General features: G+C 42.1%; 1 protein-coding gene across 1 annotated transcript in view; it reads left to right on the forward strand.

Annotated features, from left to right (window-relative positions):
• The first annotated feature begins 1,326 nt into the window (after positions 1 to 1,326).
• The window catches only part of KPNA3 (karyopherin subunit alpha 3), a 50,301-nt gene continuing 34,822 nt past the window's right edge, over positions 1,327 to 16,805 (forward strand). Inside the window, exon 1 of the mRNA XM_054383651.1 lies at positions 1,327 to 1,410. Coding sequence (XP_054239626.1) covers positions 1,327 to 1,410 — 84 coding nt within the window. The remainder of the gene's footprint in view (positions 1,411 to 16,805) is intronic.

Below are 16,805 nucleotides of genomic sequence, written 5' to 3' on the forward strand. Positions count from 1 at the left end.
CCCTTATGGAAAGCATTAGATTACTCCTTACCACTGCTTCCAACTACCTTACATGACACTCACATATCCCCTTTTCTAGTCAGGTGGGACTTTGAGGTGCTGTATTTGAGGTGCTGTGCTGTGCTGTGCTGTGCTACTATTGACTTGCAGGTCCTGGGTCTGTTTGCAGCATACATAACTACCACCACAGCTGAACTGATGACTTGTGGGGTGCATGTGCAGTAATTCTGGTGGTTCAGGGACAATTTGTTGGACAGGCAGAGACCATTTGTGCTGTGCGTTACAGTAGGTGCCACACCGCAAGGACACACTCAGCCAGCATGTGCACATGTGGTATGAAAGATGTGTTTGCAAAGCACTGGATTTGCTCTCCAGGTTGGGCTTGCTTGCATGGCAGGTGAGCTGGAGACTCAGGGCTTCCCAAAACTCCTGGATTTGCTGGATGGATACTTGTTGTGCAGCATCTTCTAGGCGATGCAGAACGGAGGTGGAGCAGACTCTCAGTGCACCCTCGGCTGCATAGCCTCCTGAGGCTGATATTGCAGGTGAGCCACGCCAGCGAGGTCACCGCACAGTGCAGCTGCGGGGGACAAAACTGCAGCTGCCAAGGGGCCGGGGCTCAGGGAGCTTCCTGAAGGCCAAGCTCACCGTGGGAACCCGGGTGACCCAAAAGCACGAGGCTAGAGAGCATATGCGCTCCACTGCCAGCCCCCCACGCGCCGCCCTCGGCGTTCCCCAGAGCCTCACAAAGCTCAGTATGGAGATGGAACTGCCCAAACAGTCTCGCTCAGGGCCAGGCCAAGGCCTGAGGCCGGCGGCATCCCCGCCTTACCCTGCGGGGCGCGCTCCTTCCCGCCCGCTCCACGTGCGAAACCACGGCAGCCGCACGCCAAGACTACACCCCCCAGCACACAGCGCGAAGCCGCCGCGGTGCATGCCGGGGAGCGCAGTATACCCTCCCCTTCCCCCCCTCCTCCCCTCCCCCCCCTCCTCCCCGGCCTCGCTAGGTCACACCTCCTCTCGTTGCGCAAGGCGGGGTCAGAGGGAGGGACTGCGCCGCGATTGGGCGGGAGTTGGTTGCCTCGTCACGTGCGCTCGCGACCGCTCTCAGTCACTCAGCAACGGCGCGGGCGCTTGCTCCCCCGCCCAACTACTTTTCCTCCCCTCCTCCCCTCGTCGAGCTCGTCACGGAGCGTCCCGCTTTCCCCCGCCCCCCTCTCCTCCCCCCCCCTCGCGCCCTCCCCTCGCGCGAGCCGCCGGGAGCCGCCGCCGGAGCCGCCTCGCAGGAGCTGGGAGCCGCCGTCGGGAACTGCTGCCGCCGCCACCATGGCCGAGAACGCCGCCGCCGCTGCTGCCGGCCTGGAGAACCACCGCATCAAGAGCTTCAAGAACAAGGGCCGCGACGTGGAGGTAGATGCGGGGCCCCGGGCGCGCCCGGCCTCCGCCTCCGGCGGACGCGAGAGGAGGGGCCGGGGCTGGGGCCTGGCCGCGCTCGCAGCGCGATCGGCGGGAAGGAGGCGGGGAGCGGTTGCCCGGGGCGGGCGGCGGCGGGGAAAACGCCCGCGAGGTTTTTTTTCTTCTCCGTCATGCGGGTGCGGCCGGCGGGGGGCGGAGGAGGTGGTAGCGGCGGCGGGGGGAAGGGTTGGTGCTGCCGGGCCGCGCGCGGCCCCGCCGCGCCCCCTCCACCGCCTTCTGGTTTGCTGGTGTGCGGAGGGCCCGGTGGGCCTGGGGCCGGAGGCGATGCCCGGGCAGGGCCGGCAGGCGGCGGGATACACCATCCCCCGCTCTCCCCGCGTCCCCTCCTCCCGCCGCGTTCCTTTCTCCCACTCCAGCTGCCTTCCCGTCCTGCCTCCTCCCTGCGCCCCCTCCCCCGTTCTCGGCGGGGTCGGGGCTCGGATGGGGTGGACAATGGTGCCGGCTGCCTTTTGTGCCAGCCCCTCGGGGCGGTAATAGCCTTTCCGCTGGGGCGAGGGGCTGCCCTGCCCGTCCTCCTGTGCCCCGCTGTGCCACTGCCGCACACGCAGGCCTGTGCTGGAGGCAGGGGCTGCTCTCAAGCTCTGATGAGCCTTTTTACAGGGTGCTGTACGGTGCTGAACGATTTTAGTCCCTGTACTGCCTTGAATCACCGTTGTTTTATTTTATTTTGACTTGGTAACACCCAAGTAATCGTCTTCTGGGTGTCTCCATCTAAATCGGGAAGGAGTGTGGTAGTACTAAGACTAATGGGGTACGAGTTTACTCTCCCGAATTTGAGGGGCGCTGGGTGATGAGAAGCTATTCCCTGGAGAGACTGCGAAGGTCTTCTGAATGTGTGTGCCATTACTGGTGACATCTTCAATTCTAGTCGTAATTGAAAAGGGAGGAAATACTAAATCCTGCGTTTAAGTTTCTGTAGTAGGAAAGATAGGAAGAGGAAGCTATTCTGAAATCAGGCTAGGATTGAAATTGCATTAGGATTCACTAGAGCGAAAACCTAAATACGTCTGATTATTTGTACTTCACCTGAGGGTGCTTTCCATGCTTCTATTGATTTTATCTCTTAAATTCACTTCTGTAATCAGTAGGGCTGGTATTTTACTCCTTTGAAAGTATGTTTTGTATCTTAGCAGAATTCACACCTCTGCTGCTATTGTTTGGGTGGGGACAATTTTATGCAGGTCAGGCTTAGCAGCAGCAGTGTCTTTAAGATGACATTCATGGTGTAAACTAATCTTAATTTTTGTTTAGCTTGGTGACAGTGAATTTTACAGAAAATATTGTATGTAGAGTATGATAACTTCAGCACTTTTGGGTAACGTTAGTAAATGTTAAAAAGTAACTAAAAATTGCCCATCCTTGTGTTTAGCAGTTCCTTTTCATGGTAAGGAGGAGGCGGTGGCATGGTGGGTTTCTTTTTCCCCTTCTCATCCAGTGAGACTTTTCCTGCTGCTCCTCATTCATTTTGTCCTTGTCTCATCTCCCTGTATTGGTTACTGGCTTTGTTGCTGCTTTCTCAGTCACTGGCCTGAATCCATCAGAGCTCTAAACAGGGAAAGGTTAGGTATGTTCATGCCTGGTGTGAACTGATCTGTCATCCATACTTGCTTGTATTATAGAATACCCGAGACGAGGGGAATTAAATGTCTGCTTCTGTGGGGGGATGAAGGGAGTTGACTGCCTAAGCTTTGCTGAAATTAGTTACACCAGCCCAGCTAAGGTAGCTTAACTCTCATTTCCTCCTGAAGGAGAGTAATTTTGGAATAGGGTATTTGCTCTTACAGAGAAGTACATCCTCCAGGGATATATTCCAGTGTGCTGACTGACTTCTTTTTGTGGCTGAGCATAAGACTGTTTGGTCGATAGCTCCACAATGTTAATGTGTTTTAAAGCATTCAACTATGCTTTTTTGAAAAGGGCTAAAATCTTAAGAAGCATCTTTTTTGGGGGGAGACAGGCAACAGATGAAATGCAAAAGAATGTAAAAGTTCTATAACTATGGAGATATGTTAAAATTAAATTTAGATTCATTTTAAAAACTGCAGAAGATTAGAAATGTGTCAGTGCCTTTTAAAACAACTGAATTAGTATTAAATGTCTGAAATTTTCTATTCGACCTCCTTTTTGATTTTTTTTTATCATGATACTTATTTAAAAGTTTGTGTTAGAAGTACCCTTCTAGGAAAAGTTTAGCTAACTGAAATTTCCTGAAGTAAAACAATGTAAGTTTATAGTGGAGAATGAAGGAGTACAGCATTGCTATATAATTGCTCTTACTAACTGCATTTCTCTTGGGATACTGGTACACAGACTGAACTGCTGATTGGACAGTTTGTCCGTATTTACTGAAAGTTATCAGATCTCCATCAAATGTTTATTTTCGAAATCAAATATTATATGTAATTCACAACCGTTAGCAATTATATACACTTGTTTTCGTTCCTGTGCCTCAGTTGGGAGTTTTATGTAGAGATCCTGCCTCCAGTTCTATATACCCTGGAAATCAGAAATCATCAGTGCTGTTGTTGGCCTGATCTGCATCTATGCGTTTGTCAAATTCTACCAAAGAGAAAATAAATGGTTAGGATGATGGAGTAATAATTTGTGGTCTGATATTTAGATTATATCCTTTGGGAAACCTAAAATATTCAAAGCCCATATGCTCTCAAGTTTGAAAACAGTGGCGTTTGAGTCACCTTTTGCCTGGAGACAGTCACTGCCTTTGAACTCATTGGACTTATATACATTCTTTGGTAGTCTTTGTTTGGCTTCTAACAAATACTGAGGAGTTATTATTGATCCCCTCTGGGTACAGACTCTTCTGGTGGACCAAAACACTTACTCCTTTAATTTGTAGTTAACTCATATTTTATTGCTGGGTTTGCTAGGCTATGCAAGTCTTTGCTTTTTGTTAATACAACTTTAAGGGAAACAAAAGATGTGCCAGTAGTTTTGTTTTATGTTAAGACAGACCTCAGTACCACATGCAGCTTCTCACTAAGCTCCTTTTATAAGAGCAAAGAAACATATCTGTTGATCAGAAGTCAAAAATTCTGAATCCATGACCTTCACAGGCTCACTTTACTTTTCCTACTTTCACGTTTGGATGGAACTTTCTTAAGATTTTTGCTGTGTCTGTTAAGGAGGTAGAGCTGTGTATACAGAATTGGAAATCTGATTTTGAGTTTAGCCCTCTGAAGGTGTAATAACAAAATCAAAAGCTGGTAACAGTGTGTTACTCACATAAAATGAATTTGTGTTCCTGCTTTTATTTGTGAGACTCTTCTATTTTTATAGGTACTGACATGTGATTAGCAGCAGACAGAGCTAACCTGAACCTGCAGAGCTGAGTGATAAGGAGCCAAGACACTAGTGGCTTCATCTGGACAAACAACTGCTAGAACAGTTTCTCCTTGCAATCTTCTCAATGTTATATTCTCTGGAGTTATGAATGGGCTTTTCAAATGGTCACTTATATGAAGAAAAACTTTTCTTTTGTTGATCTTATGCTTGCGGTCTTAAATCTCTGTGGGTTTCTTGTAAATGTACAGCCCTGATTATTCCAACACAATTGAGGGACAAGATTAAACAATTGAAATCACTTAATTTGTAATACCCCATGTAACTGTTGCATTTATATGTTTATATTGATATCTAATTAGCCTAGCTTTTAGAAAACCTAATTTGAACCCTCTTCTATTTTTTTATTCCCTGCTTGCAGTTCTTCAGTTTCATTCTTTGCCTAGTAACATCCTTATGCTTTTTTACACCTCCAGCTTCTTGGGCCAGAAATGTAACTTATTACAATAACAGGCATTTATATGTTGGCTTGCTGTTCTGATGTTTGAGGTGACAGATCATACAATTCAGCCCATTTCTTTTTGTCAGGATTAGTCAGCATCCTTCAATAAAACAAAGGAAAAATTCTTGAGTAATGGAGGTACAATTTATAGGACTGTTTGCATGATTTATGGTTTGGGTTTTTTTTTTTGTGTGATGCAGTGAGCCTATGTAGTCATGTAATTAGCAAAATGCATACTGCATCAAAAGTAAAGCCCCATGTACACTTATTTAATAATTAATAAACCCCACAATCAACAAACCTAAAAAAGCAAATGAAACCAACTAGTGAGGAGTTAGTGCATTGTATCCTAAACAACTTTCTGTAAAAACACTTCAGTGACTGGGGTTAAAATTTTCTGTACTTGTCATACTCCTAATCATAAGAACACAAGTCCTTGAACTTCTGTGGCTTAGGTCATAGGATTAACCTGAAATTTATTGAAGGCTATTTACCAAAAGGAGATATAGCCACTCTTTCATCTTTCACCTACTCCTGGTTTGATTTTAAGCTTCAGAGGTCCTGGCCATGAATGTCTTTTCCCCCAGTTTGGGATTTTTTTTTTTTTTGGCATTTGTATCACATTTGGGTTCAGGGACTTAAAAGGATCCATTTTTGTTCTATACCTTCAGCATCTTGATACCAGGTGAGGCAGAGGAAGAAAGTGGGATTAGGCCAAATCTCCATCATCAGCTCTGGCTGATTTTTGGTATATTTACTATTGCTGCATTGCTAACAGTGTGGGTCGTGTGGGTCTAGTTCATGAGGATGCTTGGATTTATCTGCATTTTTCTGTCATGCTGCCATGACTTCCTTGCCAGCAGAAGAATATAATTCTGGGGAAGCCAGGTCTGTGCAGTCTCTGAGCAGCTGAGGAAGGTGGAGGTACCATAGCTGTGCAGTGTTAAGAAATGAGCATACATGCTGCTACCAGTGCATACCTTGATGCTGTTCTTTCTCTGCACTGACCAGTGTTTTTGCTGTCTCCCCCTACTCCCCTCAAACACTGAAACAAATAAAGCTTGTAGCAGTCCCAGAAAACCTGTTATTCCCATCTACTTTACAACTATCCAGTTTCTTTCAGGAGCTTACTTTTACAGATTTGTTTTTCACTTTGGTGCAGGAATAATAGATACTGGCAAAGGGAGGTCTGGGAGTAAGGCTCTAGAATCTGATTTAGGTTGGCTTAAGGTACTGTGGCTTCTGTTCCAATAGCCTTACTGGCTGGGTCAGTCTCAGCAGTTTTAAGTGAAAACAGCTATGTCAGGTAGCTTCCTGTTGGGAACTGGATTTAATGTAAGATATGGTACTACTATGCACAATTTCCAAGCTGTGACTCCTGCAGCTTTATTACTCTTTCAGGTCAGTACATAACACTCTTGGGAGAATACAGGTGTACATCTTTATACCTTGGAAATAGTTGCATGGGTAGGAAGCAAGAGAGAGATGTAGGAAGGAAGCCTTCTTGGTTGATATTGCTGTGGAATTCTCCAAACTTGAGTTAGTCTGCAAGTAAATAGTACAGTGCTGTGAACTGTTAGCAACCTTTGGCAAAAAATGAACACCTAATGAGTCCACTTAGATATGCCATCTTTTATTTTCCTTGTGAGGTTCAAAACCAATTGAATGTATTGCATTTTAAAGCATTTAAAGACACAGGTACCTTAGGAAGTTGTTTATTTCAGAACTACCTGTGGAGAAAACAATTTGGTGATGGCATCTCATGATAAGCATAATCTTCAAAAGCTGATTGGGATCTCTGCTTGCTGTATCGAGGCCCAATTATTGCTGTTTGTTGTTGTGATAGATCAAGCCTTAGCTAATCTTCCTGTAATTACAGAATTTGTTTTTCTTCATTCTTGTGTATTTCTAATACTATAGCAGTTGCACAGATAGCTCAAAAGCTGCTTCTATTAAAGGATTGATTTTTAACTTGTAAACTGTTGAAGTCTGGTCAAAGTTGATAGCGGTATAACTCTTACTAGTTTTAAGAGCACTTCAACTATTTTTATGTAAGCTCCTTGAGGCTTTTGTAGTATGTGTGCATTTCCAGCACAAATCCAAGTGGGATGTTTTGTCCTCTGAAGCTGTGTTATCTGAAAAGACAGCAATCAGGAGCATGTAGCAGCTATAAGTGAGTGATCATGTTTGTGTTTATTGTGGGATTGGAAGTGGAATGAGGCATCTAATTTATCAGATTATGCTAGAAGAGGCAATGAACTGTTTGAAGCTGATGGGGCGTGTCATCAGGTAGTAAAGACAAACTGCCAAGTGAACTGACTTGAAATGAAAGAGAAATGGAAACCCTGTATATTATTGAAGGGTAGACTCTATCAGTTATCTCCAAAACACCTGGCACTGTGAGACTCTGACACTGAATATCCCTGATTATTTCTGCTACAGCAGGAGCTGTGGGCTTTACATCCCATTTCACAACATTTGACATGGGTAATCAAAAGATCTAGTTTCTTCTGAAAAGTTAGACTTGCGTTGAATCTGTCTGTGCCTTGGAGCTGCAATGCTTTTTATGTTTCTTGAATTTTCTGCTCCCTTAGCTTCCTGAGCCAGCCCTTCATGTCTAGAGAAGACCAGTGCTGGCTCAAAGAGGTCAGTGTGAATGGGAGGAGGTATACCTTGTCTAGTGATACTTAACTTTTGGGTTGTTACCCATTCACAGTCAAATTGAGACCATTGAATCTGCTGGTGAAGTTCTCTACTGTTTATTCTGGGTCAGCTGGCACTTGCCTCCTTTCTTAGTTAAGCGTTTTGTAAATTACAAAGTTGATTTTGTGTGCATTTAACAAAAAGTGGCAGAACAGGACACAAATTTAGTATCTTCCCCATTCAGACACCCAGTACTGAATGACTTGTTTCCCTCATTCTCTCATATCTGGCCATCTGAGGATCTCTTGGACATTTTTAACCTTGGTTACTGCCAGATACAGTGACAGCTGAACTTTGGAGATAATGATAGTTGATTTCCAGAATCAGCTTGGAGAAATGACTGCCTCATGGTTTGACTTGTTAGCCTTGAGTGAGATGTATTTTAATGAGTACTGAATCCCCATTGCAAACTTGCTGGTGTAAAACGTAGTCAAAGCTCATCTGCATGAGAATGTGGCCAGGTATTCAGACAAGGTGGTAGAGTGACTTGTGGACAGGTTGTCAGACACTAAGGGATTCCTGGTCAGGTGTGGTGTGAGACTTCAGGTTTGCAGTTCTTAGAAGAATGTCCTAGTCTTTGCCTTTTCTTGGTCAACTACAGTGTAAGTCAAGGTGGATGAAATAATGCAGAGAAATCTTGTGTGTCACAGGTAAGCTGAAGTCACCCTAACCAGCAGATACTGTCTTTGCATGCAACTTTTCAGCGTTAGGGTCTCTTGTTTCTTTTCATGCATGCAAACAGTAGATGTAAAGTCAGTGGTAGTGATTTGACTGCAGCTGGATACAGAAGCCTTTCTACATCAAGAGAGAATTCTGTAATGAGTGCTTCTAGGAGTCAGTGGGGTCTTGTTAACAGCTATTTGTCAAGCATGTAAGAACATAGGCTGGAAATGGGTGGCGTTTGTGACACTGAACGAATAGCAGTGAAGAGCAACCTTCCAGACAAGAAGAGATGTTTGAGGAGCTCTGACACAGGCAATCGGCATGACTGAGCTTTTGAGCTTCATGAGCTGCCAGTGCAGTTCAGAATCTCACACTACCCTCTTCCCATGCCCTTTGCTGCTGAGGTTATGGCCCACTATACATGTGTGCTCAGGGTAACCTTTGTTTTGGTGGGCACTGCAGCTGAAGATTTGGAGTTTTGTATTTGTTCTCATCCATCAAAACCACACTGTCTAAGCATCTTCTTAGAGCTAGCTAATGCTCTTTTTATGAGAGGATGTATAAATTGGGCTTTTGACAAATTGAAGGTATCCTTGAGGCAAGAAGTATGATACCCAAAACATTCAAATGGCAGAAATTTGGAATCATGGCATATGTCACATTTAAGAACTGAGGTAGAAGAAGCACCTAGAATTCCTGGTACTGAAATGATTTAATTAGGATTGCTGACAAGGTTCATAAAAGATTATGGAGAGTTGCTGGAGTGTATTTTCGAATTCGTAAGGCTCCATCATCTTCCTGGATTGTCATATGGATTTGTTTTCTCTTACATCTTGATCAGAATGATTTCTTTGTAGATTTAATGAGGCAGCTAGCACATGCTTAATCTTTATTTTCACCTTTTGATTGTATCTTTAACAAAATGGGGACAAATTGACTTAAGCCATGTAATATTACACTAAAAAAGATTGCAGTGGTTGAATACAGACTTGAATAGGGACTTGAATTGTTTTTCACTTGGCACCATGTGAAAGTATGCAAATTAAAATTATTGTTTCCCATTTGATAGATGGAACAATAGGACTTCACTTTTCTTATGTCATAGGGAGGTGCTTGTAAAGCACATCTTAAAATTATTGTTAGAGGTACTTAGATGTTGCAGTTGAAGACTGTGTAAGTACCTGGAAAGGGAGAGTCTTTGTTCAAACATAGATTGGACAAGAAGGTGTCTGTCTAGTAGTTAGTGTAGTAGGTTTTTTGTTTGTATGGGGATTTTTGTTGTGTTTTGGTTTTATTGTTCATTTGTGGGTTTTGTTTTGGGGTTTTGTGTGTAGGGTTTTTTCTTCCTAGGGAAAGCTAGTATAAATATTTCACAAGCTTAAGAATGTCTGGTGTTCTGTGGTGCTTGCCCCAGAAGTCTGTGTGACCTTCATGTAATTTTCTGATTAGATTCTTGAAAATGGTAATCTACAATTTTATGAAAGCATCTGATGTTTGCACCTGCTTATCATGAACAGTCAGTTTAATTTTGCTTGGCTGTTTTCTGATTTTGTTAGGTACACAAGTAAAGACAATATTTTGTCTGTGAAGTGTGGCATTAAAAGTGGTGTATTTAGTATTTGGTAACATTTGTAAGGCAAAAACTCAACCTATACCTCTCCTGAGTATTGTTTGATATGTCTCTACTTGTATATTGGGTAATTTGTATATGCAAATTAAAACATGAGTGCTCATGTCTCACTTTGTTGCTGATAGTCTCTCAGTATGCAGGTTAAACAAATGCAGAGAGAATATTTGGACCTCAAAGAATGTGCTTACAGAAGGGTTGGTAAGAAATAAACTTAGCAATTGCTTTTCTTCTGAGGTCTTTTGGAACAGTAGAAGATAATGTGGATGGGCTTTCAGGTGAGTCAGCACCAGGAGCAACAATAATTGGAGGATTGTGGCTTTTCATACTGGTGCGTACATCTGACTTCAGTGAGTCACTGCCTGTCACTAAGTAAAGAGTTGTGGTGGATATCATGCATCCAGTTTGCTGTGACTAGCCAGATTTGGATACTTGAATTATCTTGCCACGGACTGACTAGCAAAAAGCAGCTGAGATTCATTTTAAGGGCCCCAAACTAAGGGTGAAAAAACCCTCAAACTGCCCAACATTGTGGCAGCTCAAACTGCAGACAGACTGGTTTTCCTTCGGTGGCCTTTATTATTAACCCTGAGGAACACAAATCCCAGACAGATTATGGCATAACAGATAGTGTAAGTACAGCACTCTGCTTCTAATGCACATAGTACTGTGTTAGAGATTGCAAGTCAAAAGGAAGCATTCTAATTTTAAGTTTCTACAGCACACAGAGAATCTGAACCAAATTTGAATACTTTCTGCAAAATAATAGAATGTTTGCCTGAGAAAGGAGGAAATACTTTTTTAGTCAAGCAGTTGAATGAAATAAAACTCTGTTGGGAGTCTCAGGTCAGGCTACAGGCGCACTGTAAGTGAATTTGGCTGCTTTGGTAGATCTGTTGCTTGTACTGTGGAATCTATATCCCCTGCCTGCATTTCTAACTGGTTCAGCATAATTTAATACAGAGTTTTAATAAAGCCAAAGGTGAAGTTGTTCTAACTTTGTAGTCTGTGACTGAAAAGAACTTCACCGTTTTTCTTAGGACAACTTGGAGGTTTATAGGAGCACTTGCTAATTGGATAAATCTCAAAATTAGGTTTGGGGAACAAGAATCAGCCTAGAGCATACACTGGCAGAAAACAAAGGCTGGGTAATAATGATGCTTGTAATTAAAGGAAGAAACCTAGCAGGAAGGGTTAATTTTGACTATCCATTTGGCATGTACATCAAATCTTGGCATGTCCGAAAAAGATAGAGGAGATCTGTGTGCATAGCATCATTGATCCTAGTCTTTTCAGTTTTTATTAAGCACTTACATTCAGACTATCATGATGCTTTCCCAGAATTTAGATTTAGTAGTTCTAGAATTTTTCCTTCACTTACTGTGATTTGCTTGCAGTTCTTGGAGTAAGCTATATACATTTTGAAAGTGTCAACTGGTAGAATTCTGTCAGTGTCTTTTTGGTTTTGTCTGAAGGCAGCTGAACCATAGCAAGTAGAACAATATCATCAGTCTGAGCCTCAACTTTGCACATACTAAAAAACCATATTCGTATGTAAATACAGAATATTTAACTTATGTTAACCAAATAGGCAGCTGCCAATCTTAATCATCTCTTGTATACAAACAAGCACTTGCCTTTTTTCCTGCCCAAACCCAGTCCATCTCCTGAGGCCTCTGCATTTTTATGTGCATTGCAGTATTTCATGTTCATTAAAAGGTGTCAGAGAAGGAGTAAGGGGGAAAAAAAAAAGGAAACAAACCATTTCTAGGGAAGAACAGTGTTTACTTCAATGCAAACACCTTCTCCTTTCACTGTACTGCACCCACACCTGTGTTGTAAAGTATCTGAACTATACTCTAGTGTATGCTTATGAGTTAAATCCAATCCAGCTGTTGGAACTGGGCCAGATTTTTTTCCCCCTTCAGTTAGGCAGGTGGAAGTAGTCTGGAACTGACTTGCAAATGCTAAGAACTTTGGATACCCTCTGTGTTTAATCAAGTTACTTTACTATTTCAGTTAAATATTTATTTAGGGTAGCTCTTTCCTTTAAGCATGTATCTTCTGATTTATTTTTTTTTTTTTGAGACAGACTCCTGTAATGTTGAGAGGCAAGAACAGAAATAATTAAATGACCCATTACCTTTCAATGAAGTTTGTAGTTGCAGAGAAATTGGCATCAGTCAGTGAGTTTCCAAAGTAACAAAATGTACATTGTAAAATTCTGGAAAATGTGTCTTTTGTATCCACAGAATAACCAAAGCTGACATAGGTGTGTGGTGTTCACCTTGTCAAGGAGAGCCTGGCTTTCCCACTTCCTTGGACTAGCTGGTAGCTGATAAGCATGCAGGAGAGCAAGGATGGCCAGCTACCTGCTTGTGGGGCAGCTGACAGGCCAGCTGCATGGGCAGTATCTAAATGCTGTGTAGCATAAAAACATTTATTTCCTGCCACTCTATCTCTGATGTTTTCTGGACTTGCTCCTGTTGCAGTGGAAGTGGGGTTAATATGATGATTAAAAGATGACACTCTTCAGGTACCCCACTTAATGAGGTGGTTAGTTTCAGCAACACCACACTGAGCACCAGTTTTCATTGTTACAACAGTAGGTAGATTTTTAGTCACAAAATGATGGTTCTGCTTTAATCTTCCTTCTGACACAACTGGTCTGGATAAAAACAGTTAAAATTTCACACCACTTACTACTGCAACGTTTGACTTTTTGTTGCTTGTTGTCTTACCCCCACACACACTATAAACACACTACATTACATACTTGCTACAGAGGATTTTGGAAATACTATTTTGTTCTAATGTACATTAGACACTACAGGTGACTGGTTTCGGTGGGGTTTTTGTGTGTTGGTTGTTTTGTTTGGGGTTTTTGGTTTTGTTTGGTTTGGTTTGGGAGTTTTTTTGGTAGTTTACAGGAGCTGTATGAGTTTTCTTTTTCATGTAGCTTAATGTATTACACAGTTAAACTTTTTTTTTTTTTTTTTTTTTAATGTTAAATGAAGGCTCAAGAAGACAGAAAAGCTTGCTAGACTCAATTCTCTTAAAATCTGAGTGCTGGTCAAAACTACTAAGTAATCTCTTTTTTTGTGTGTGTTTGCCAGGAAGGCGTTCATGGACTGTCTTAAGATACCAAGTGGTAGTGTTACAGCAGTGATACTTGCTCTTTAACATGTAGTGAGCATCTTGTGCATCTTTGTACAGAATTCAACAAATGGTACTTGTGAAGTCAGTGTTGATAATCCAGAGGGTCCCAAACGTTCAGTCACTTTAAAAATACTTATTTGAATGGGCTAGTGGTAAGAGTTGTTGTTAAACTGGTAATTCAGAATTTCAGAGTTACCTTTAGCCATTGCTTTTTGATATGAAAAGTTTTAAGTATAGTTTCATGTTCTATGGTAAACCATCACCTGAAAAATCATGAGGACAGTTCCCTTCTCCACAGGTGCTTCTAAAACACAGCTTTGAGTTTCTCATCAGCTTCTTTTTGAAAGAGAGATGCCAGAGCTGAAGCACTGATCTGATGAAGAAGCCTGTATTCTGTGTCATTTTTGCCCAGTTGAGTGTGCTGAAGACAGTTTTACAAGGACTGGCATTCCTTTAAGCCTTGTTTTGGGACAGGAGAATTGCTTTGCATTCAAGGTCTAGTGTCTCTTAAATCTTTTCTTTTGTCAGCCTAGCAATTTTGTGTTTTGTTTCACTGTGAAACAAAGTTTCCTTGCAGCCCTTATCATAACAGCCCTGATGTGTGCAGTGATTTCTTTACTGGCATGTGAAAATAATTTCAACTTGAATACTTTGAGGGAACTAGTGGTTATTTTTCCTTTCAAGTGGAAGGTGTCAGGGAGAGATTCTTGGTGTGTAATGCTTTGTATCTAGCTTTGGAAGAGTATTCAAAGAGTGGAAGTGAGAACGCTGGTTTATCTAATGGCATCTAGTAGATCTGGGTTTTTCCTGGTTTATTTTGTAAAATAACAATGCTGAAGAGCTTAAAATTGGAGATACTGCTGAGCATCTACTTTTAACTTGTAACATGACTTATGGTGCTTGGTGTGTTATTGTGGTTATGTCAAAAACACTGGTAAGTAATTGTTCTTCACAGATGGTGAACTAGGGAGAAGAAATGTTTTGTTACAAAAGCTTTATGAACTTGTGTCTGACTTGAGTCATGTAACAATTAAGATGTAATATAGCACAACTTGGTAAGTGTTCTGAGTTCTTGGTTCTTAATGTACATGCTGACTGATAGTTGCTCATTTTTAGATCCTGCCTTGGGTGTGGTGCAAGCAGCCTTGCAGTTATAAACTGTCATCTTTTTTGTGTGTGTGATTTGGAAGATTTTGCCTGTGCTGAGGTTTTACTTGCTGAGATTTGGAGGGTTTGATTTGGTTTTAATTTTTTTTTTTCAGTCTGAGAGCGAGTTTTAAGATGTGCTGTTTCAGTGTGATATGAAGCTACTTGTTAGAGTACTTGAAGCTGAGAAGTGGCTGTAGCCTGACACTGGATGTCAAATACTGTATTAGATCTACTGGTAACATCTCACTAGGTTTCTGCTAGTGTTGCATATACAGACTGTAGCAGATGGTTGTCCTTCCAGTTGGAAAGCTGGTAATGAATCCATGGGGTTAAGTTGCAGAATAATTTTGTCTCTTTACTCTGTTTTAGCTGACCTGTGTTATCTGGGGAGAGTGTTTATCCTTTCTACTACTGTATAAATCTCTTGCAAATGCATGTCAGTTCAGTACATGCTGAGGCTTGCAGCTAGTATAAATATGTGGCCTCCTTCTTACAATGGTAATGCTTCCTTAAAGGGAGGCTTGCAGTGATACTTAAGATTGCTTCTTATATATGATGGATTATAGTATGTTTACTACTTCAGAGGCTGTAGGAAGGTGCTGATAATCTGCTGTATTTCTAAAATGCTTCATCAGAAATACAAGCTTTACATATGTACCTTTCAAGAAATGCCAAATCAGTAAAAAAATTAACTGGATCACTGGAGTTTGGTTTTGGGGAGTAAAATTTGAGCTTTGCCAACCTTCCCCTCCACCAACAGGTAGGATTAGAAGTTATGCCTTTCAGCCTTTAAGTTTTAAAATGAAGCTTGCAAAAGCCCAGCAGGAGGGTCCAGGATATAGTATGGTGCTATATGTATAGCTGCATTTCCTATAATCAGATGAGGTTGAAGCATGGTTTTGATCTTACGACTATGGTCTCTCAGGGCAAGGATGGCTGAATTGCAAACTATCATAGAGGAGTCACTAGTGTATCAGCTTCCGTGGTAAAGAGGAAAAAAACCCGGGGGAACAGTCTCAGTAAATCTTAATTAAGTAGCAGGCATAAAACTAAGGAATCTGGCCACTGTGAAGTGCATGAAGTATGTTTTTCGTGTACTGCCTATAAATGCAGGGATTGACATATATGAAGTGGAATTAATCATCTTAAATATATTGATATGCAGTGGTCATCTCCTGTGTCAGGGACATGAAGTGTTAGGTTAGAAATACGTTAGCATACATCTAGCTGAATGCACTGATCGTGATCTAACCATGGCAACCAAGTTTAACTGCCAGAATGCACCATCGGTTCTTTGGGACCTTCAGTTCCATATACTTGTAGGAAGACTGTAGCCCTAATTGTGTATTACTGAATCTTATGTTATCCTGTTGACCCTGACATGCTGAATTTTTAAAGATGCTGTGCCAGCAGGAGACTCTGCAAGACTGGGAGGCCTTAGTTCAGTAGGGGCCAGATAACATTTATAAGTTCTGTGAAGTTACAGCTAAATGATGTCCCAGTTACCAACCTACTTGTTCTGTGAATGGTGAAGCAGCTCTGGGCTTAATGGTGAGTACTGCCTATTCTGCCTTTTAAAGGAGAGAGGGGGGGAAAGGCAAAATCTACCAGAGCACTTTGAAAGAGGAATTACATATAAGTTTAAAAGGAAATATAGCTAAAAAGGTAAAACACAAGTAGTATGGAGATTGCCTTAAGAAGACTATTAAGGCTCAGAAAATGTATGCTACTAGTCAGCAAAAATGTTCACATAGTTGATAACCTTTTTTGAAGAATGTTTCTAAAAAGTGGTAGCTTGCTAAATGAGAAAAAGATGAGTGGTTCTTGCGCATTAAATGCAAAACTGTAATGGAGCAGTCAAATATTTTGAAGATCAGCTTCATAAAAGCAAAAAACTAGTAAAAAATATTTAGACATAACTGTAATAGGGTACAATAGTGGGCCTGAAATAATCACATCATCACAGTACATTAGGGGTTGAAAGGGACTTCCAGTGATGATCAGGTCCAACCCCCCTGCCAAAGCAGGATCACTTAGGGTAGTCTGCACAGGAATGCATCCAGATAGGTTTTGAAAGTCTCCAGAGAAGGAGACTCCACAATCTCTCTGGGCAGCATGTTCTAGTGCTCCATCACCCTCACTGTGAAGAAGTTTCTCCTCGTGTTGAGGTGAAGTCTTCTATGTTCGAGCTTGTACCCGTTGTTTCAGTGGTGTACAATAATAAGA

The sequence above is a fragment of the Indicator indicator genome, chromosome 1, assembly GCF_027791375.1.
Source record: "Indicator indicator isolate 239-I01 chromosome 1, UM_Iind_1.1, whole genome shotgun sequence".
NCBI classification, from domain to species: domain Eukaryota; kingdom Metazoa; phylum Chordata; class Aves; order Piciformes; family Indicatoridae; genus Indicator; species Indicator indicator.